The 24131-nt window shown below is 44.6% G+C and overlaps 2 protein-coding genes across 2 annotated transcripts in view; one reads left to right on the top strand and one right to left on the bottom strand.

Moving 5' to 3' along the window:
* Window positions 1–2799, bottom strand: part of LOC126517594 (uncharacterized) — a 43894-nt gene extending 41095 nt beyond the window's left edge. Inside the window, exon 1 of the mRNA XM_050167362.3 lies at window positions 2413–2799. Within this exon, the coding sequence (XP_050023319.1) occupies window positions 2413–2680 (268 nt within the window). The 5' untranslated portion in view covers window positions 2681–2799. The remainder of the gene's footprint in view (window positions 1–2412) is intronic.
* A 159-nt stretch (window positions 2800–2958) lies between these two features.
* Window positions 2959–24126, top strand: LOC126517596 (zinc finger protein 367-like). Its single transcript, XM_050167365.3, has 5 exons — window positions 2959–3499; window positions 8181–8300; window positions 12766–12925; window positions 13672–20272; window positions 23911–24126. Exons 1-4 carry the CDS (start codon window positions 3172–3174, stop codon window positions 13976–13978), a joined length of 915 nt encoding a protein of 304 aa, XP_050023322.1. The 5' UTR covers window positions 2959–3171; the 3' UTR covers window positions 13979–20272; window positions 23911–24126.
* The last annotated feature ends 5 nt before the right edge of the window (window positions 24127–24131 follow it).

Here is a 24131-nt window from a genome sequence, read left to right as displayed (position 1 = left end):
CTTGTAGTGAGCCAAGATGGCTGTAATGCTAAGCAACATAATGAGACATGGCTGGGTCTGCTTCATCTAGCTCCTTTATGAACAATTAAACAAGCCTCTGTCTTTTGCAACACTGCAATTGTGCAGGGAAACACTCAAAGCAGAATATACAACCATATGACCGTTTCCTGAAAGTCACCATGGCATAGCCCAACCCTGCAACCGCTACTCCTTTATTGCATACTCAACTATAAGTCCAGTATTCAGGAATACAAAGCAGCGGGCACTGATATCGAAATACTATGATTTGTCTATCTGTTGCACAAGTGTAACCCATGTCAATGACCTCCATAAAGTTGGCAGTGCCTTGACACAGCTGTTCACGTAATAAAACAAGATTCCCCTAGTAATTACATAGAAGATCGGCACACTCCAAAACTTGTTCATTGTTAAAACTTTGCAAAGGTTGCAAAAGACAGTAGACAAGTGCCACTAACAATTATGAGATGCATACAAGCGAGTGTCCCACAAGCAGCAACACATATGTCCACACTAAACTTGAAAGTATGCAGCGTGTGACGATAGCTTAACAGCCCATCACTGGTGCTATGGTATAACAGCCATCAACAAACCATTAGTGGATAACAGCCAGAAAGGGTATAATAGCTCCCTTATAAACTTGGTATATGTCAGGTCTTCTACAGCTCTACCAATGCGAAGCCAGCTCATGAAAAAAGCCAGACGAAACCTGCAACATGCATTTCTTCCCTTGCTAACAAAGCTTTTGGAATGACTTTTTGTGCATCGTCCAGTCCTATATTTAAATGCCAGTATAGGTAGTGGTACAAAATTCAGCCATTGGTTCAAATCTGTGTTGGGCCCTAACCATTTAATTAAAAATAAAATCTATGTTAAGCAATATCTGACATGCCGTTGTCCTCCTTGAAATAAGTGCTTCATACAAACTCATGACAGTATACTAACGTTACCTAGCAGGTGGCAGTCGCGCCATGTCATAAAACAATAACACAATGGATACACGTGCTTCCCTGGCAAAGCAGCAGCAGCAACTGAAGGCCACTGATGAGAAGCGACCACTTTTTGCCAATGCGAAGATAAAACAACCGCACGGGCACAAATTGGTGCGCCCAGGTGCGCACCGGTTTTGGAAGCACGATCGAAAACCACGTTCCGTAATGACAGTGAAGGTCGCAGGGTAATTGGGTCGGCTTCACGCCAGTCCCCCCATGGCGTATCAACGTGTTTGAGGCACGAACAGCAGCAAAATACAAATCTGATGGCAGTGTCTGCCAAGTGTCGTCTGCTAAAGCACGACAGGAAAGATGACAACACGACGAGCGGCCGCACCAACGGCGATCACGTGTTGGACGTGACACCTCCTTTTAAAGGGCAGTTGATGCCGCTACGGCAACCGGCGACGTCTGCGCGCCCGCTGCAAAGTTTCCTGAGGGGTGTAAGCACGAGAAGGGAGTTCGAGTGAACGAGTGGAGAATAGCAAAACGAAACCCTGCGATCGGAGAAGGCTTAAGGGGAGGCCTAACAGCGAATGTCGCGATATCACAAAAGGGGAAGAGGGGTGCGTTGTGCAGCGTGTACGGCTAGCTCGAATACGGCTGGCGCCGCGAGCAATATACGCTCAGGTTGCAGTCAAACGTAAGCGCCCTACGCCCGCCTTCAGTCGCCGCCGTGAGCGCGCACGAACAGAGACGAAGCGCGTGTCGAACAACGAGCACGTGGTGCCCTCACTGCCAGACAGTAGCTACGCGCGCTCTCCCCACAACCAACGACGCCGGCTCCCAAGGCAAAGAAAGCGTGCGAAGCTCCACGAACGCCCACACGTCCATGCTTGTAAAACGACGCGAGTCACGTGCCGCGCTTAAAACGAAATGCACAGTGAAAGGCGGCGAACAGCTGCGCACCGATCTCTAGGTGCGCGTGAATTACCGCCGGCCGGTGCTAATGGCGGGCGGACAACACAGGCACCCGACAAGAAAAACAAAAATAAGAGGACACGCCGAGACGACGACGAGGTGCGACGGCGGCAGTGCAAAGCAGCACGGACGCCTACGGCTCGGTTTATCGCGCGCCAGGCTCGAGACGCTAATCGAAGCGCGCTGGCATGCGTGACCGCGCTAACCCAGTTATGACTCGCGCCGATACACATTGCCATGTTTGGAGAGGGCAGGCCAAGTTTCGCCAGCGTGGTCGGGCCGACCAACGCGCGCGGCCTCGCTGGCCCGACAGGAACGACGAAACGCCGGACTCGACAAAGCGGTCCGTGCTCACCGCGGCGTGCTGGATGAGCGGCGGAGCGCACGTTTCTTGGCCGTCGGCTGCTTAGGCCTACGGCGAAGGATGGAGGGGGGTGCGCGAGAAACAACGCAGTTGGCCGGGATGGGCCCAAACACTCACCGTCCCTGGGTGCGATGGTCCTTTCCTGGCTCTTGCTAACCGGTGCCTCCTTGACTTGCTTCTTGCCAGCCGCGTTCACGGGTGCCTTGACGCCCTTCACAGGTGCGCCGGCGGGGCCTTTGCCGCTCTTGTCCTTCGCCGTGCTTTTCTCGGCCTTCCGCCGTTCCTTCTCTTCTTCCTGCTGCCGCAGCAGTTCTGTGGGGTCTTCCTCGTCATCGTAGAAGAGTTCATACCTGTTCTTGACGCCGATGCCGTACGAACTCTCCATGGTCAGATTGGCCTCTCCAATCGGAGGATGCCTTTGGATTAAAAAATCTGACCAATTTTACTCCTCTTCCCGCGAATTCATGCAAAATGGCCGAGGTAAACGAACCGCGATGCACGCCGGGAAGACAACTTTCATCCTCTCCACTTCTTATTATCACGTTTTCGTCCCGCCAAAAACCTTGGTCTCAACTTTTATTTAAAAATTAAATACAACCAAAAAAATATCTACAGAAAGTTGTTTGCTGTAATCTTGCAAAAAAATTGACTTACATTAATTGTTTTTTGTAAATGTGAACAAGAGTTTTAAATGTCGCATCGCCTTTTTTATTGCTGCGCTTAGGCGCGCAAACCGGCTGAATCTGGCGCGAAATTTGCGGTAATTCGCGCGCGTAATCGCCGCCTGCGCGTCTTGTGCTGTATGCTGTATGTGGCCTCGACCGCGTGCCTAGCGGCGTCGTCTTCTCCGCGTTGTGGTCCTCATCCGGCAGTGCGATGTCGTCGTCCCCTTCGCCTTGCAGCCCGCCGATCCGAGACCAGGCTTACTACCCGTGGAACTGGCACGAAGTCGCCGGAGCCGTCGACCTGAAGAGCCCGCGCGCCGGCACTGCCGCGGCGGTCGCGGGGCGTCCCTCGTCGCCGCAGACGCCGAGCACTCCGCACGGAGGAGCTGACGGCCAACGTCGCGGTCGCCCGAGGCTCGACACCATCACGTCTCTAATCCGCGAAGGTTCCTCGTCTCCCAGCAACATCAAGTGCAAAGTCTGCAACCGCGTGTTTCCGCGCGAGAAGTCGCTGCAGGCACACATGCGGACGCATACTGGTGCGTAGTACCTGCTGTTTTCTTGCTGAATGCGATCATAAGGCAATCACCGCTCCGTAAACTCTTCACAAAGGCACTTTCCGACGATCGTTTTCGCTGATTGGAGTTGCGACATAATTCTTGCGCCTGTTGAGTGGCCGCCGGTCCGTAGGTGCAAAGGACGAGGTATAGTTTAGTTGCAAGAGAAATTACACCTCGACATACGCAGCTATTTGTTCGTCTGTTCTCCTCGTAATCGCGCGATTGCAACTATTTCTCACCGTTATGGAATGGCAACTCCGCAGTTCGGGCGGCCGCGTGCAGTTTAAAGCCCGCGCACGTCGTCTGCCCTTGCGAGGCGAACACAGTGCTCAGTGCTTGTCCTTGTTTTACACGCGCGCTGCTCTCCTCGGGTGATTTTTGCATCTTTCTTTTTTTTTTTTTTTTGCGGAATTGCTTGCTACATCGGCTGCGATATGTGGCATTATGTTCGCGTAGTGGCTCGGCGCATTGTCACTGGCCCTTTAAAAAGGCGCAGGTGACCTGTGCCCCCCAAGCATATCGCACAAGAAGGAAAAGCGCGCGCTTTAATCGCCCTTCCCGCTGTTAACTTTGGAGCCACGGGTTCTTGCACATCTTTGGCACCTGTTTGGAATGTCTTCTGGCTACTCCATCGGAAAGGAGTGGTCCAACATTGGGTGACCTACATGTGTTTGCGCGCGTTTTTTTCATCGCGGGAAAAACGCGCGAACGGTCCTTTTAACTGGCGCGCCACGTCGAGTGGCGCGGAAGCCCGCGCCCCACCATAGTGGCGCAGGCTTTCTCATTTTCGCCTTGTATGACGCCGCTGCTGTTTTCATTAGCCTTCGACGAGTTTTGTAATTTGCCAGATTTCGCCGGGGCTAACGCTTTTGTTTTCCCAGAGTGCGTGCTCCCCCACCGAGGAATTTCTCGCCGTCATTTAATTAGCCGACGCCGCAGGTGTCGCCCTGTGGTATTTAAAGTAATTGCGCTCGTTTTCATCAATCGTTTGGTGACAACCCGGCGTAACGCGCACATAAATCTTTTCTCGCTCAATAGTACAATAGTTGTCTGTATACGTCCCTTAATTTCGCAGCAGCACGTCACGAAGTTGCTGGACTTTGGGAGAGCTGCTGTCTTATCAGGCGAATTGTTCGAGGCAAAAAGTTGACATATTGCGACATTGTCATTGGTCAGATTTTCCGATCGTTCCAGGAAATTTTCAACTTGTTTTTTTTTTTTTTCCGCGCAGTTTTACTCGCGGGCAGACAGAGGCGGGAACAAGATTTCCATGTTTCCACTCGCTTTCAATTATGTAGATATGCGGTTGGGACCTCAGCACAGCAAGCGCCATAGTCCTGCACAACCTTGTATTTTTTTTTAATTGTTTCCAATTCGCATAGTATGTTCACCTGTTTCATACGAACCATAGCAGAACTGTGTTTCACATAAAAACATAATTTATATTGTTATTGCACCATGCAGAAATAATGGCATAATGCAAACTTGTTACAGTTTCTTAAGTTCTACTGGGAAAAAAACGTTGTGCTGCACACTTATGCACTCAACTTCATCATTCTACATTGCAACCTAAATACACTCAAAAGAGGCTACTACAAATTCACATACAAACAAAATGTGTCGTAACTGGAAAATGTTGGAATTCATGGTTAATGTACGGCAAAAGGGTGCAGCACTGGGCTAGCTGGTATTCCGTTTCGTACTAGAAACAGCAGGAGAACTGAGGCACACTCAACACAAATGCTGACTATCAGTGGTTGATAGTCAGGGCTTGTGTTTTGTGTGTCTCAGTTCTCGCACTGTTTCCACTACAAAACGAAATACCAACTAGCCCAGTGCTGCACGCTTTTGCCGTACACTAACCATGAATGGTTGATAGTCAGTGCTTGTGTTGTGTGTGTCTCAGTTATCGTTTCTCACACTATATCCAGGAAACTACAAGAGCCAGTATATGACATCGAACAAATAGACATTAGAGCAGTTTTGCTTTAGAGTAATGCGAAATTCTGCACCTTATAGTGGCTGAATGAAATTGTCACAGAAAAAAAGGTTGTTTTGAAGTTTGAGCTGTAAAACTTGTTTATTGATTTCTTCTTTTCTTTTTCCCCATAAAGACCAAAACTGCTTAGGGCTTATTTGTTTTTAATATAGCATAGACAATGTTTATGGTATGTATGCCACAATACAGGAAAACACACCCGACAACAGTGCTGCTGGTGACGAACTGTAGCACATTCTTAACCAAGTAGGACAACAGACAAAGAAAATATCTAGGCACCACAAAGTGTTTCATCTGTCAGGCTACCCTCAAAATATGTCCGTCTGACACCATGTCTGACACCTTCCATGTCTGACACCATGTCTGACACCATGTCTGACACCATGACAAAACATCTCTAAATGACACCTTTGCTCAATTATTATGACACTTTGTTGCAACAAGCAGCAGAGCTCTTATTGCAGTGAGTGACAGGCATGTACAACATAGCCATTCTTTTGACTCAATTTTGTTCGTTCATTGTCTATCGTGAATTGCTGGTCCCAGTGACAACATAGACAGAACCACAGGCAGCAGTTTCGGCAAAATTTAAAATAGAAATGCTATATTATCCTGAACCTGGTTCTACATTCTGCTGGCACAAATTTGTCGACAGTAGCATAAGTAATTATGAAGGTTTTTTTTTTTTTTTTTTTTTTTACATCTGGAACGTGAAAGTAAACAGTGCAGAAACATGCCACAAGCCCTGTTGAACCAACTTGCACATTGTTGTGTGCTTTGGAATGTTCTCAATCTGGTATCACCAGATGGTGCTACTGTTGATGTTGCTATCACCCTTTCTTTTTTTTTTGGCTAAGGCCATCGAGGTAGCCATGCCTGCTCGTTACAAAGGGTAGGTCTCACCATCATCCCATCTCCATCTATTGATATTCTGGTATACATCTAAACAGAGGTTAAGCATTCAGCGAAGGGTCACTCGTGCGTAGTTGATTGGTTGCTAGAATTATGGAATGTGTTACCAGTGGAATTGAATGAAAAGCAGGGATTGAGCAATGACGCCACAAATGCAGAGTTGTTGGTTACATGTTTTGGTAGCACTAGTGGTGCATGCTCTAGCTTTTTTTTTTTTTTTTTCTTTATTCCTCCTCCTCTGTTTGCAATAGCATCCTAGCACAAGGTTGTTGGTATCACTTCATGATCCACTAGGGTCTCATATTTCATAGTGTTCGGTTTCGTTTTCGTTCCAAGGGCAACATGATGGGCACCCAAGCCACAATCAAGCCAGTGGCAAAGGCCAGAAAGAATGCAAACAGAAATGGGTTGTTAGAAAATACAGCCTATGGCAAACAAATACTAGATTGTTTGTGGTGAGTGCGAAGCGTTCCTCGTTGTTTTTCCTAAGTATTTTTTATGTTAGTGTGGCAATTCTGTTTAGGCTGCTGTTCCGTTTTTTGCTTCTTCTTCCTCTGTTCAATTTCTTGTGTTTATACACTGCGCAGTCTTGCAGTCAGCACTGCTATTTTTTTGCCCCTGATCACAAATATCACAGCACTGAAAGCGAGCCTTGTTAGGAAGCAGTTTTCTTATTAAATCTCAAAGTACAATGATCATGATCATGAACTCTAGAGTTCATAAAGTGACACAAACAAGTATGTTTACTCCTTTTTTGAGTCCAAGCAGTATACCGACTGAAGCTGACTGAAGAACTATGCATTGTGCACATGAAGATGTACACTAGAATCGCGTTAAATGGAACCTCAAGGGACCAGAGAAATATTTTCCAACTAACAGGAGTTCCATTTACCGAGAGACGTACAAGTGGTGCAGCACTGTATGCCACACACCATCTTAATGTGGTTGACAATGAAATGTTGGGAATCAAAAAGTGAATGTAGCAGCTAGTTTGGCCACTGTCAGCAACTTCTGGATTCGCTAGGCTTTGTTAGGTATGCTTTCTGGGGAGGCACCGAAAGTGTATCAAAGCAAACACATTGCTCTTACTGCTCAACACGGTGGTTGAATTAGCTCGAGGTCATGTGATGGTTGACTGCGAATTATCAAACGGCCCACATTAAAGCGTCCTAAATTTCACTCTATCTTATTTTGGCTATCTATGGGGCGAGTGGTGGTACTGCCAAGCTGTCCGGATTACACATGCAATGCATTAAAATATGTTATGTTCTTGCTTGCTTGTGACTTTGCCACCACTTTTTAGGGATGGCTTTCCATTTATAAGAAATTAGTTCAAAAAAAAAGAACAATCAGGTTGAGACAAGAACAGGCACTGATCTGTCGTCAACTGCAACCGACCGGAATGACCAGCTTTCGCTCGACATACTGGTGGTGATTGACGGTTACATGTTTAATGCTTTAGTGGACACCGGTGTGTTCTTTTCTTTTTAAATGTACTTAAGACATTGTTTCTGCAGTTTCGTTTACAGAGAGTTACAAAATTTTGGTTAGAATTAATGAGGTTTTTGCATTACTCAAATACAAAACCAACCAATTTAAAAGCTGTTGTTTCATTTAACTGGTGATGGGCGTTTTAGTAATTTAGTAATTTGCGTTTACTAAAATTCTACTCTATTTGTCGCTTTAATTCTGCTGCTGTGCCGTGCTTGGGCACCTCGCCTGACCACACTTCTCTCCTGCCCTCCTCAGGTGAGAAGCCGTACGTCTGTGACTTTCCGGGCTGCCAGCGAGCATTTGCACAGAGCGGCCAACTGAAGACACACCAGCGCCTGCACACGGGCGAAAAGCCTTTCGTCTGCTCCGAACCAGGTGAGCCTGTGTCAGGGTTCAGCATGGTTGCAGGATTCATAGTGGTCCTTGATACCCTTGAATATGAAAGTGCTTTGAGAGCCCTTAAATGTTATGTAGTTCCCAAAAATTCCTAATGAGGCACTAAAGAGAAACACTAAGTTAATTTAGACTGATAAAATATTCTTTAAAAACAGCATTTTAGTTAATTTCATGATAGTAGGTTAAATATTACAAGAGAAAACGAAATCAAGTTTCATTTCTGAAATTTCATACCTGAACCACTGCATGACATCACAGATGTTAAGGTATTTTTTCTTGTTATGTCCACTGTGTCCCAGTAAACGTTTGCTGAATTTTCAAAGTTCAATTTTTATCTCCTTTAGAATACTGAAATTAACTAAGCCCTACCAGAGGGCATCAAAATGTATGAAGTCATGGCAAGTTGTTGCAGAAACTTCGAGGCGGCGTCCAACCCTTCTTTCGTTTTCTTGCATACTCTGCGTCTCCTCTCAGTAAGCCTCTCTCTTTTTAATGTAGAAGGGCAATTAACTAATGCATCTTCAAGGGGAGTATGGTAGCGCGATTCAAAGACGGGACAAGAGAAGACACAAAGGGACACACACAGCGCGTCCCGTCTTTGAATCGCGCTACCATACTCCCCTTGAAGATGCATTACCAACAAGCCCACATTGCAACCCTCGTTAACTAATGCAGATGAAATCACTTTTCTCTTCAGTGTCCCTTTATACATGGCTTTCGGCTGAGCTTGGTGGATATTATTTGTGCATTGGGCTATTAGCTTTAAGCAAGCCAAGAGTCATGCCAATCTGATCTAGTTGGCATCTTTATGGTAGGGAGCTGTCTTGTTTGTCGTGGCATAGTATATGTGAAAATGTCTTAACTAGCACTTTTTTGTTCCTTGTCCAATAAAAAAAAATGCTGCCACGTTGTTTAAGCTGGTGTTTAGTTTTCAAGCTGTCGGGCATCATGGTGCTTTAATCCTTGAAAACACTTTCTCCGGGCCTTGAGAAAGTCCTTGAAAACTCTAATTTTTCTGCAAAGGCTTCTAAAAACCGTGCAGCTTGCCATTACTTCTATTGTGTGTGCGTTCATATAGGAGGCCGGACAGGCCGCCATTAGAATATGAAGCTGGCAGCGTTTAACGGTAGAATTTTATCTAGTGAGGCTAGTCTAGCAGTGCTATTGGAGGAATTAGAGGGCAGTAAACGGGATATAATAGGGCTCAGTGAAGGTAGGAGGACAAAAGAAGCATATATAGTGCTAAAAAGCGGGCACGTCCTGTGCTACCGGGGCTTAGAGAAGAGACGAGAACTAGGAGTCGGATTCCTGATTAATAAGACTATAGCTGGTAGCATACAGGAATTCTATAGCATTAACGAGAGGGTGACAGGTCTTGTTGTGAAACTTAATAAGAGGTACAAAATGAAGATTGTACAGGTCTACGCCCCTACATCCAGTCATGATTACCAGGAAGTCGAAAGCTTCTATGAAGACGTGGAATCGGCGATGGGTAGAGTGAAAACTAAATACACTATACTAATGGGCGACTTCAATGCCAAGGTAGGCAAGAAGCAGGCTGGAGACAAGGCACTGGGGGAATATGGCATAGGCACTAGGAATAGCAAAGGAGAGTTATTAGTAGAGTTTGCGGAACAGAATAATATGCGGATAATGAATACCTTCTTCCGCAAGCGGGATAGCCGAAAGTGGACGTGGAGGAGCCCGAATGGCGAGACTAGAAATGAAATAGACTTCATACTCTGCGCTAACCCTGGCATCATACAAGATGTGGACGTGCTTGGCAAGGTGCGCTGCAGTGACCATAGGACGGTAAGAACTCGAATTAGCCTAGACTTGAGGAGCGAACGGAAGAAACTGGTACATAAGAAGCCGATCAATGAGTTAGTGGTAAGAGGGAAAATAGAGGAATTCCGGATCAAGCTACAGAACAGGTATTCGGCTTTAACTCAGGAAGAGGACCTTAGTGTTGAAGATTTGGATGATAATCTTATGGACATCATTAAGGAGTGTGCAATAGAAGTAGGCGGTAACTCCATTAGACAGGATGCCAGTAAGCTATCGCAGGAGACGAAAGATCTGATCAAGAAACACCAATGTATGAAAGCCTCTAACCATACAGCTAGAATAGAACTGGCAGAACTTTCCTCCAAGTTAATCAACAAACGTAAGACAGCTGACATAAGGAAGTATAATATGGATAGAATTGAACATGCTCTCAGGAACGGAGGAAGCCTAAAAGCAGTGAAGAAGAAGCTAGGAATAGGCAAGTATCAGATGTATGCGTTAAGGGACAAAGCCGGCAATATCATTACTAATATGGATGAGATAGTTCTAGTGGCTGAGGAGCTCTATAGAGATATATGCATTTCCAGTGCCGCCCACAACGATAATGGAAGAGAGAATAGTCTAGATGAATTTGAAATCCTACAAGTAATGCCGAAAGAAGTAAAGAAAGCCTTGGGAGCTATGCAAAAGGGGAAGGCAGCTGGGGAAGATCAGGTAACAGGAGATTTGTTGAAGGATGGTGGGCAGATTGTTCTAGAAAAACTGGCCACCCTGTATACGCAATGCTTCATGACTTCGAGCGTACCGGAATCTTGGAAGAACGCTAACATAATCCTCATCCATAAGAAAGGGGACGCCAAAGACGTGAAAAATTGTAGACCAATCAGCTTACTGTCCGTTGCCTACAAAGTATTTACTAAGGTGATCGCAAATAGAATCAGGAACACCTTAGAAAAGGACCAGGCAGGATTCCGTAAAGGCTACTCAACAATAGACCATATTCACATTATCAATCAGGTGATCGAGAAATGTGCGGAATATAACCAGCCCTTATATATAGCTTTCATTGATTACGAGAAAGCGTTTGATTCAGTCGAAACCTCAGCAGTCGTGGAGGCATTACGGAATCAGGGTGTAGACGAGCCGTATGTAAAAATACTGAAAGATATCTATCGCGGCTCCACAGCCACCGTAGTCCTCCATAAAGAAAGCAACAAAATTCCAATAAAGAAAGGTGCCAGGCAGGGAGATACGATCTCTCCAATGCTATTCACAGCGTGTTTACAGGAGATGTTCAGAGACCTGGATTGGGAAGGATTGGGGATAAGAGTTAATGGAGAATACCTTAGTAACTTGCGATTCGCTGATGATATTGCCTTACTTAGTAACTCAGGGGACCAATTGCAATCCATGCTCACTGACCTGGAGAGGCAAAGCAGAAGGGTGGGTCTAAAAATTAATCTGCAGAAAACTAAAGTAATGTTTAACAGTCTCGGAAGAGAATAGCAGTTTACGATAGGTAGGGAGGCTTTAGAAGTGGTAAGAGAACACATCTACTTAGGGCAGGTACTGACCACGGATCCGGACCATGAGACGGAAATAATCAGAAGAATAAGAATGGGCGGGGGTGCATTTGGCAGGAATTCTCAGATCATGAACAGCAGGTTGCCATTATCCCTCAAGAGAAAAGTGTTATAACAGCTGTGTCTTACCAGTACTCACGTACGGGGCAAAAACCTGGAGGCTTAAGAAAAGGGTTCTACTTAAATTGAGCACGATGCAACGAGCTATGGAAAGAAAAATTATGGGTGTAACGTTAAGGGATAAGAAAAGAGCAGATTGGGTGAGGGAACGCAAGTTAATGACGTCTTAGTTGAAATCAAGGAAAAGAAATGGGCATGGGCAGGACATGTAATGAGGAGGGAAGATAACTCTTGGAATCAGGGTTACGGACTGGATTCCAAGAGAAGGGACGCATAGCAGGGGGCAGCAGAAAGTTAGGTGGGCGGATGAGATCAACAAGTTTGCAGGGACCACCTGGCCACGATTAGCACATGACCTGGGTAGCTGGAGAAGTATGGGAAAGGCATTTGCCCTGCCGTGGGCGTAGCGAGGCTCCTGCTGCTGCTGATGATGATTATGAAGTACTCGCCGCTGCACAACATGTAACTACCCTTCGAGTCACACTCTTTATACTCTGGGCACCATGCACACAGTGTTCTCAAGGGACATTTTCTGTTGCCGAAAACTGGATCATTCCTGTGGAACAACTTACCATCAGATCTGAAACATGCTGAAAACTTTTCATCATCACTGCAACAACATTATCGTGCACTGCTATTGTGCATTTTAGTGTATTTTTGTCTGCTTTTGTTCCTTCTTTTGTAATTTTACTGGTCACTTGTGTAACCTTTTCTTTATGTTTTGTCATAGTTCATGGCAGAAATACTTCACCTTCTGTTTTGTGAATGTGTATATTTAAGTGTGTGCATGTAATTTATTGTCCTTTTGCTTTCGCTGTATTATTGTAGGAGATTGTTATAACTGGTACAGTTCCCAACCAGCCCTGTAGTAGGTATTCAGATGCATTGTACATAACTTTATGTATACACCAATTCTTTTTTCAATGTTGTATTCCGTATTCTATTCTATCCAGGATGCAGCCAAAGGTTCACCCACTCGAACCGTCGCTGCAGCCTGCACCCGTTTGCAGCGCTTCGACGCAACGATGCCAGCACTGCTGCGGTTGACAACGCAGAGGACAAGCAGGCCAACTGTGAAAACGAGAGTGAGGCAGTGGCGCTGTGGCTGAAAGGGTGAGTGCTTTGTTGACCACTGTGCAAATAAAAATGCTAAGCACATACATGGCTCCCAGTTAACTTGTGCTTCCTGAAATTTCGTGCAGAAGTGGCGTTACGTGGTGTCCACAGCTAGATGATATGCGAGTAAAACGAAAAATGTATCAGTGTTGTTTTTTGTGATGTTGGCGGAAAAGGGACTTACCTCTTTACAGGCCACGTGAGTGCAGTGCACATGTTAGAGTGTCACATTTGTGGGCATGTATATTTCAATAGAGGAATTTCAAATGATCTAGTTCAAAGTATACTACATATATCTCATCCTTTGGTCTAGGTCTGTTAAGCACATTAACATCCTCTTAATTCTATGTTTAGGGATGGTGCTTAGACCCAAATACATACATTCATTTATGACATGAAAGATTGGAATTATGATTCATGATCATGAAGCATCTATTTTTTGCAAATTGTTTGAAACTACTTAAGCATATAGGAGCCTCACTGTGAAGCGGGTAGGTTATCCCAGAACCTTATGACTAAGATTGGCATTTTGTTTGTTGCCAATGTGGAGCTTTGTAACTGCTACAATTGAAGAACTCTGGCTATCGCTGCTGCTGCTGCTTTTATACATATATATAATATAACGAAGCTTATCCAGAGGTGTGCCAGCCTCTGGATAAGCTTAAGCATTGCTGGCATGAAAATCAATGACATGGTTGTTTGCTGATGGTCTGCAATTTGTTTGTGGTTACATTTTCCTGCAGTCACTCGAAGCAGACGCACGAAGGAATGGCACTACCGAAGACACGCCAGCTGAAACGGGAACTGGATGCTCAAGCATGCATAGACTCCGAGGAGCTGCTACAGAAGAAGAAGTTAGTCCCGTCCTCACAGCGCGACATGATCGGCGCACTCGCGCTCATCGAACTCTCAAACAAGGGCCACGGGTGTGCTCCCGCCGCCACCATGGAGAGGGTTGAATCCGTTCCTGCCTACACAGCCTTTTCCATCGAGGTTGATGACCGGCCACTCGATCTCAGCGTGTCTCGGTACTACAGTTGCGACGGCTAGCTGCAACGAAGGCTGTTGACCTTGACCCAAGGCAACATGGATGCCACATGATCTCACGTTAACTCGTATTGTATGTTTCTGTTTGAAGGTCCCAAGAGGTCCATGACAGAAAGCACGAACTAGAGTGGAACGAACTCACAAGTCATGTTTTTAGTTTTCTAGTGCCGTCTCAGTTTGCTCTTTCCATCGTGAACTCGTACCAGCCAGTGCTGTCCTTTCCAGTCCTTACAAAGGTGGACGAAGTTGTACAATTGTATGTTTCTGTTTGAAGGTCCCAAGAGGTCCGTGACAGAAGGTACAAACTAGAGTGGAAAGAGCTCACAAGTCATGTTTTTAGTTTTCTAGTGCCGTCACAGTTTGCTCTTTCCATCGTGAACTCATACCAGACAGTGTTATCCTGTCCAGTCCTTACACTGGTGGAGAAAATGGTAGAGAAGCTCACTGTGAATGCCACTGTTCCATCCACTTCATTGTTTTGCATGTTGCTGTCATTGGTGAGGGTCACCTAGGATGCTTCACAGTCGTAGTGCCGAAGAATGCGGGAATTTGGAATGCATTTTTAAAAGGTCAGCTGAATATTCATATAATCGTGCCTCATTCAGAATGTGCTGGTACCTTGCGGTGCAGCTCGTTCAAGAGCTGGGAAAGGCATTGATGCTGCTTAGGCCTCACAATGTCCCAAAATGCGAGACCACACTGCAACAGACTATCGGCTACAGCGGACGAAATTAGCAGCAATTTGTTTTAAATTGGGCGTATAAAACGGACTTTTGCCGTGTTCACACGGGCTGACAACTGACTTGCAAGGGTCAGCCGACGATCGTGGCTCAATATTTCGACCACAAGGGAGAAAGCCGGGGCACAAACCGTCTTCGTCTGCACCTGAGGCACGGGTTGGGAGAGAGGGGGGTTATCCGGTGGCTGCTGCTTACAGCGCAGCCACCGGGGCTGAAGCAAGAGACAGCACGAAGGTTTATTCGCTCAGTGCTGCTGTCACGCTTATCTTGCGTAATTTGCTGTCACAGTCGATACTCCGCCTTTCAGGCGAAACTGTTACTTTTTTTTTTTTTTTTTTTTTTTTACTTTGGACGTTTGTCATTCACTCTTTGCAATGCAGTTGTTAGACATTGTGACGAAAGTTTGGAAGTGAGGCGTTTTGGATATTACGGACGTTTTATGCGAAGGTCAGGATCGTGGTCCATTATAGCAAGAGTCGACTGCATCTCATTCTCATAAGGCAACATCTGCTTATGGGCTAAACCCCATGAGCGCGATTTTGTGCACGACAGCGACGGCTTCGAGCGACGGGTCGGGCCGTCGCGTGAACAGATTGCTCGGTCCTGCAAATCTAGAATTCGTCGCTCGTCGCCCGGAAGTGCTATGAGCGACTAGCCAATAGCGCGAAGCCGGAACTGGATGTACATAACTCAAGTACTTCCGATTGTCGCACGGAACGAGCAAACGGTTGAATTTTTTATACGTGCAAGGATAAGAACCTACTGCAAGACTTTCAGAAATATTTTATGCTGCTTTTTACACTAAAACACATCAACTTAAGTTAATAAAGCACGCATCACGCTAGTTTCGGCGCCTATATTGCTGCCCTCATACCAGCAACACTGGGGAGACGTCGCTCAAAGTCATCGCTCGCATGGGGTACAACTTGTAGGCGACAAGCGAATGCAACAGCCATCTCCATCGCATCGCTGTCGCGTGCAAGGTCGCTTGCATGGGGTTTATACCTAATGCAGCAAAGCACTTGTTCTTGCAGACCGAATTTTTTCTTTTGAGGTTGTATTCTAGTCTGAATGTATTCGTTTATGGTGCTACAATGATGCATCTGTTAACATACCAAGTTACGTAGGACTTTTTGTGCCGCCCAAAAAGTCCTGCTGTCACAGTGCATTGTCTCAGCATCGACGCTCGGCTCCTTTAAGCAAATGATTCGCTTCAAGTTTGGCAAAGCACAGCTTGAAATATGCTTGCTTCTCAAGCATTAGTGACAGTTAGTGCTGGGCATGATTTACTGGCACCAAATTCAAATGGGACTCGACAACATAACAGCAGGAGCAATGTCAAACTTCAGCTAGTAGTGTTTGTTAGACAGCGATGCTCAACATCCACGAAAATCAACTCGTCATTATGACAGCGTGCCACTATCTTTGAATAGGAACACATGCTTTCCGCATGTGCAATCAGCCAAATCTTTAACAATTACTTTATGAGCCACCTATTGTGTGGATGAAGAGAAAAAAAGTTACGGTATAGCAGACGAGAAAGAGGACAGACTGTGCCCCGGCCTGTTATTGTGGAGCCACTCACTATTGCCTTGTAAATATTGTATATAGATGCTTTTTGACATCTCCCCATAACATATTTAAGGACAGGTGTGGTGTATCAATCTCTGTACCTCTCACACGCTGTGTCTGCGCCTTCTGCAGCAAGATCAATGACATTACATGCGAGCATGTAAAGCTCTCTTCTCTTCCCTCGAGGTGTGCGCATGCCCTGCTTTTGTCCTGCTCTTGTGGTATTGTTAAAGATTTGGCTGATGGTACGCTGTTTGTTCAAATAAAGCTTTTACAGCAAGACCATAGATGACATGCTAGTGCAAATAAATCACTTGTTTGGACACACTCGCATTGAATATATACAACAATGTGCTATGACGATGCATGTTTACGTGCGCTTCTGCACTGTAAAGACTGCAGGCGTTACCGATTTGGTAACGATTCACTTTAGTGGTGTTCACAGCACACACATGTCCCTTTTTATTTCCTTAAATGTGTGTGCAGTGTGAGTAGCATCGAAATTATTAGTACAGACTAATTGAAGTGAAACGTTAGTGCTTCTATTCTATGTGGATTTGGTGCCGCTAAATCATGCATCGCTAAGCTTAACCAACCAGCTTGGCTTTCTTCATTGCTTTGCTTTGTACTTACACCAGCCATCTTCTCGACAAATCCGTCTTGCTTTCTGAAGCATTTCTTCTAATCACCTGTATCAAATGAATGTTCCTTTACACCGTATATAGACTGAAGCTGTATTATTGCAACTGAACATGACAAGTCATTGTGCACCCGTCTGAAATACAGTTCATCAGTCGCACGAGCCAAAGTGCGATAACTGTGTTTCGAAAATGTTATGTAACCACTGACAGCTGTCTTGGACGTAGCTGCCAAAACATTGTGCATAGCATCCCACTCATTGTATAAAACATCATTGCGGTTGCATTACGGCACAGTGATCTCAGACACTGCGCGTATTTGTGCCTGCAGCTCACTGCTGCAAGGCTACAGTGACACTCGTCTTGTGAGGCATTGATTATAACTGTTTTTTGTCATTGTTGCAGAATCCGTCCACTGTATGGAATAAAAAGTAGCGGCGAGAACTTTTTAGATGAGAAATTTTATTGTTTCATGTTAATAAAAATCGTATGACCAAATGCTCTTTCTCCTTTCTTATTCGTACCCCTAAAATGACAGCATACCTTACCAGGTACCATTTGTTTATTTACGGTACCTTACAGGCCCCATGGAGGAAGCATGCATAAGAGGGGGTTACAGAAGTAGATATTGAAGCAGGAACACAATACATCAACTAATAAACATATTAAAATATATGAGTGGTAATTATAGCAAAGAAGGATCATCAATACACAGACAACCAAGAAATATGTAGTGATTAGTACATTAGATAATTAAAAATGGCAAGGCTGACGCGTACAGCAATAGTACAAATCGGTGGCAATTATTATACATTTTTAAGAAACATACAGCCATAGCACTTCCCTAAATATCACTGGATCGACTAGTGAAGCGATTTCACCAGGAAAGCTATTTTCAAAGACTGATAGTACGAGGAAGCACAGATGAATTGAAAGACTGCATGCAGCCCGATGTGCAACTACAGCTTAGGTGATTGTGACGCCAGCTAGACATTCACAATGGGGTTTGCAATGGGAGATGAACTGACCATGAGTTATAGATATGCTGATGAAAAAGACGAAATGGCACAAGAACAGTGCTTTGAAAAATGGGTTTAATTTTAGTGATGCTGGACTGCCGATCGTAGCTGCGCTTTACGAACCGGGCTGCTCTTTTTACATTGCTTCAATAGCCAAGATTAGATGTTCCTGAGGTGGTGACCAAATGGGCGGGTGAGGTATAGTCGAGCTGCAGGCGAACAAAGGACGACTAAGAAAGTTTCTTAACGACGAATGGGCAGCTGTGAAAGTTGCGGCATAGCAATCTCAGAGTTTTAGTAGCTTTCGCAGTTATCGGTTTAATGTGGGTCGACCATGATAAGTTAGAAACAAAATGAATACCAAGATAATGCACAAGGAACTGGAGCAGTCTTTATGACTTATGAAGAATTGGAGGTTAGTTCCTTGCGGCTAATGGTAATAACTTTACATTTGGAAGTGGTAAGTGCCAAGAAACAGCCCTTCAGACAGGCAGTCACAAATAACAGCAAAGTTGTGCTCGGAAAGCAATGCACGTAGCATGCAATCAGAATCGCAATCAGCTAACACTTTAGGTAGACTGTTCCATGAATGAAATCCAGGGTTTGACAGAATCCTGTCTGGTCGGGAAGAGACATGATGAAAAAAGATAATTCTGACCAAGAAAAAATATTTTATAAAAAAATGAAAAGCCATTTCAGTTCACAACAGCCTTGTTTACTGTGTGGGAACCAAATGTCTCTTTTTCACTAAATATTGGTTCTTGGTCGGCACTCTCTTTTCATCAGTGTTCCATGTAGAAATGATGTGGGAAAATGCATATTTAAACATTGATGTAGCACTATATTTCATGGGCCTTCCAGGTATGGTCACAAGATAAAATGTGTAGGCAGAAGGTCACATGTTTTTCTGTATTCCCAATTTTTTCAAAGTATATTTGCAGAAAGGACAATTGCATAAATTCACTCAAGCCAAAGCTTGGCATTTTCAAAGTCGACGAATACATGCTCTCCAAAGCATCTGTGTTTGTGAATGTACTGCAGAGAAAATTAGCCCCTGTCACTTCCCAGTGAAGGAACAAGATTCCAGTCACCAGATGAACCACAAGAGCTCCAAACCTTCAATTCTAGTCGCCTTCATTTCTATGCCCACCTTTTCAATTGTAAAATGCCACTAGTAACTTCAATGCCATGCCCCTGCCTGCCACCAATGACCATACAACTAAGCAAATCCGTGAATGCTAATGCTTTTCTGCTGTGATGCTTATTTAGCCCGATGGCAAAATTTCTGATGGCCCATTCCATGGCACTGCACACAGGAAGCAACTTGCATATGCCAAAGGCCTATAGTAATAAAGATTAAAAGCATACCAAAAAAGTTACAGCAGAACTCATCTCAGGATGACTGTCGATAGTAATGCAAATAACATTCGAGCAGTGTAGTCACGGGCAATGTTTCTCGTGTCACGTTTATTTAACATCTCTAGTGGTCATTCTTAGACTTTCAATGCTTTGGCTATATGCGGCATAATCTGGTATCGTCCCATTTTGCTATGGTACTCGCTTGCCAAGATCGGCAATAAGCATGATGGCATGATGACAGCTGTATGACGCTGACGCGGTGGCAATAATGAAATGCCGAAGAAAAAATTATGTCAATGGAATTACAAAGGCAGCATGATGACAATGGCATGGCGACGATGAGGTGACAGTGGTATAACAATGACAATAGCATGATCGCTGCACCCTGCAGCTCTTTTTTGTTGGCTAACCAATTTTTTATAGTTTGAATATGTTGCACCGAAAACTAAAAAATGCAGCAGATCCAACAAGTTGTAATCTATACAGAGCGAAGCTTTATGTGAGTGCATAATGAATCGAAACATGAGCACACATGCACACAAGTGCGGCCGCACACAAATTATGCCGCGCCTTTTGTTAAGTGGAGTTGCCGATTACTAGCGAGTACAATGGGCGCCCCGAATGCATCATGGTTTCAGAGGCAGCATGCGCATGCATGCATAGTGCAATTCGAATTCATTCTATCCGCATGAAGTATTCACTTGGTCATTACCATGCAGCCACAGATGGGTGAAGGCAAGCTTTCTGATGCTTCTTTTTTATTTTCCCCTGCAGCGGATGCACGGAGGTGAACACCATTTGGTGATGCTGCAAGGAACCCAGCAGCACACATACTTCGCTGTGATTGGTTAGCCTACTCAGCAAGGGCGCAGCCACAATCATGAAACCCGGCGAGATTCACAAAGAAATACAGTATGACAGTTTAGAGCAGGGGTCTCAAACACACGGCCCGTGGCATGGAACTATCAGGTGTGGCCCCATTGAATAGCACATCCCCTTTGTCCCCTCCGACTGTTCTGCTGCCGATTTCCTGATTTGCTCAACTCTCAGCAATGTTCCTTCCTGCAGAGAGGTGGATGTAGCAGTTCTTGCACCTGAAAAATGCAAACACTGACATAACCAGCACACACAGACCTTTCTAAGCGATACTAGCACGCTAACAAGATTACGCGTGACTGTGATCATGGTCATCCTTCTGCTTGAAATTATAGGTGCGCGTGTGGTACAACATTCCCCCTAAACATATTATAAAATGAGTGGGAAAGGTAAATGCCAATGAACATTGTGCAGAAGACACGCCCTTGCCCATGCTTACAAAGCAGGCAGTTTGGCAAAAGGTTGCCTTGAATCACGTTGCATCCGCACGTAACGCATCAGCATGAAGGGTCGACCACGGCTACCTCTTCCATGTGAATACTGCTTGGCAAATACAAAAAACTTCCGTTAAAACGAACTCGGTTAAGCCGAATTCTCAGATATATCGAACAATGTGGGAACGTTTCGTTGGTTTTCCATAGACTCACTGTAAATAAAAATCCACTCAATATGAACCCCTTTGCATAGCGACTTTCGTAGTGACAGCCACCACTGGTAATTATGCACAGCAGGGATTGCAGTTCTGGCGGGGCATCCACAGAACACCAAAGGAAAATAAAAAAAAATACAGTAGATCCAACGAGTTGAAATCTACACACAATGAGGCTTTGTGCAACTGCATAAAGAGTTGAAATGTGAGTACACGCATGCACACACACAAGCGTGGGCGCACACAAAAAATATATCGAGCCTTTTGTTAAGTGGAGTTGCTGACTACTAGCGAGTGCAACGGACACCTTGCAGGCACTCCTAGCAAAAATTCCAACAGAAATTTGTGTTAGTCTAATACAGTTTCGTATTAGTTGTATAAATTTTGTATTAGACCGATCGAAGTTTCTATTAGCTGTACTGATTTACCTATAAGACCAATAGGCCCTGTGTATTAGACACATCAGTCTTATACAAACTGTCTTGCATGCCTACTAGTTTCACTATTAGATTAATAAGTCCTATTGACATTATACAGGTTGTTGCTGGTCTGTTATACAACATGCATTGTTGAATTCCGTTGCCTTGTTTGCTGCTTGTTCAATGCGAGGGTGAAAGTTTATGAAAAATTAGGCTATATAGGGGACCGCTTGCTTATATAGTGAGCCATTTTTAATTAATCGCTGAATCATTAAGAATTTTGCTGTACAAATGTGCATCACGCTGAATTTGCACATTTGTATTAGTTTCCGCGCATTAATTGAGCTGGATTCCGTTTCCAGCTGCAAAATGGCATTTCCCGCTAGCTCTGGAAAATTTCCAGCTGGAGGGGCTAATTCCTGTTAGAAACCTGGCTGGAAAGACCATTTCCAGCTGGGAATTCACAGCCCATTTTCATGTGGGTTATTTTTTTTGTCTTCATTAATGAACGTTTTGGACCGAATGAGTGTTGTAGCTCAAGAACCGTTTGTTGAGGTAGCAATACTTTTTTTTTTTTTGCTGCAGCACTTGGTTTCTGACAAACCTACCTGTCCTACTAATTTAAACCACAAGACTGATTAATAAGTAGATCTTGCCATTTTCAACTTTTTACTCACATTAACTTGCGTACTTTGCAAAAGGGTAATAATATTAAAATTCACTACAGCATCTGGCTTATACTTTCTCTTGATTCTGGAATTCATGTTGCAAGAAAAAAATAAAGGACGCCGATCAAAAGGTATTAATAAAAATTACACGTTTAGGCTTCTGTGCAGAAGTCCTGTTGACAACACAAACAGCTCGAAACGACGGGTATTTTGTATACAACGCTTGGAAACATCCCTTCTTCTGCATCTTCTCCACATCTACCAGTTCATGCTGCAACTAGTGGCCTGAAACATGGGTTACATGACTTCATTGGTTTTCAGAACATGTGGCAAGGCCTCACTCACTCAAGGGACATAGGGAAGGGTGGTGCGAGCTTGAGGGTGCGTGGCCTGCAGTGTGGCACGACCGATATTCCATGGAACGAATGTAAACTTTGGGTTATGCTCACTCGGACGTAATCTGTGCAGGTCACTGCCAGAGATCTGGTCGTCAGGATTAAAGCAAAAATCTTACAGTGAGCCCGGAAAATTTGCTCTAATCAGGACGCTCAGGATATATGTGGTTACCTCAGAAGTATATCTTTCGTTGTGTAAGACATTGTTCAGGCAGGCCAGTGACCTCACTTGGCCGCATGTCCTTCAGTTAACACTGCCATTCTATATATACCAAAAATAAGGTCTGGGCAAGTGTTCTGAAAACCTATGAAGTCAATGCCGTGCATATATGTTCCTGCCTGCATGTTGCAGCATGAGCTGGCACATGTGAAAGACATGCTGTAGAATGGTTTTTCGGCATGGTATAGGTATACCCCGCACAGGCTGTGACTATGTTTACCTCAATAAAAGATGCAATTTTGAAAAGTGCTTGATGCAACATGTGTATGATGTGAAAACGAAAAATGTCGCTTGCAACGTACTTGCGAAGTACGTGGCAGCCTCTAATCATGACATTGGCCTTCTTGGACAAGGCTTTCATTATCACCGAAAAAGAATCTGGATTTCATGGCAGTATCCCAGGTGCCTCTTATCCGACTACACAAAAGGCTGAATCTCTGCGATGGCGTTATTCCATCTGCATGTGCAAGATGCCTAGGTCAGACTTCTAACAGTTAGTGTTTACAAACAAAAATTCCGTACAAATGAGTGGGAGCTCTTATCAGTCATATGCAACAAAATCTCTTTAAAATGAAGTTGAAGAGAGAGCCGAAATTACCTCATTATATTCACTACTACCCTTCACTGCAATGCATGCGTAATGAAGTGCACAAATTTGAACTTGCATAGAAGAAGGCGGCCTTGCAACTAGCAGAACCGCTACGTGGCCACGTGCACGCCGAACAGAAAAAAGCACGAGGCATTTCAGCGTCCTCAACACATGAGTTCTTAGAATTTGACATGATTGTGTTTACGATAGCTACCTTCTGTTTCAATGGCTCATCTCTAGCATCACGAAACTGGCAAAATGGCGGCATGGGTGAATAGGTTGCACGCTGCGACATCAACAATATTTGTCGCATTCGAGCAGCATATGCCACACAGGGAGGCGTGGTCTCCAAGATTGCGCCGGTGCAATCTCTGAGGCTACGCCTCCCTGTGCTAGCCTGTGCGGTGCCACACCGAGAGAAATTGAGACGGCGATAATGAGCCTCTGCTTACGCACAGCTACGCGCAGTGGTGAGAAGGGCCAGTGTTCAACGCAATTACCCAAAAGTTTGAACATCAGCACCGAATCTGTCCTGAACCCTGCGGAATGTGACATATTGAGCCTGCAAGGGTAAGGCATTTCTTGTTTCGGAGGCAAATAATGTTTGACAAATCTATTGGCAGTGTAATCTTACTTCATTAAAACAAGGTTTTAAAACATGGATATCTATAGAGATTTCAAGGGGAATTTCACTTTGTTACATCCAATAGGTAGTTATATCCCGTTTCATTATAACAAAGTTTCACTGTAACATGTATTTGTTAATATCTTGTCTCACCTTCTAATTGCAGGTACCAAATCTGAGCTCAAGCTTCATTAGGAACATGCTGAATAATCTGCAGGCGTGTCAGCCTGTGAAACTGTCTAAGCGAACCTCCTGAATCGTGAAGTGACCAATGTGTAATAACAGACAGTCACAAAGCAAAACTCTAGAAGGTGCATCGAAGCTTTTTGCTTATGTAGCGGCATTATTATTTGATTTATTAAAAATTATTTGAAACCTTTGACCACT

Source organism: Dermacentor andersoni, chromosome 11 (genome assembly GCF_023375885.2).
Source record: "Dermacentor andersoni chromosome 11, qqDerAnde1_hic_scaffold, whole genome shotgun sequence".
NCBI classification, from domain to species: Eukaryota; Metazoa; Arthropoda; class Arachnida; order Ixodida; family Ixodidae; genus Dermacentor; species Dermacentor andersoni.
The sequence above is the reverse complement of the archived record's forward strand: the minus strand, read 5'-3'. Positions and strand labels throughout refer to the sequence as shown.

Coding starts and splice junctions, on each gene's coding strand:
- LOC126517596 (XM_050167365.3), top strand. CDS start 3,172: ATGTCGTCGTCCCCTTCGCCTTGCAGCCCGCCGATCCGAGACCAGGCT. Junction 3,500..8,180: donor ACACATGCGGACGCATACTG/GTGCGTAGTACC, acceptor TGCCCTCCTCAG/GTGAGAAGCCGTACGTCTGT. Junction 8,301..12,765: donor TTTCGTCTGCTCCGAACCAG/GTGAGCCTGTGT, acceptor TATTCTATCCAG/GATGCAGCCAAAGGTTCACC.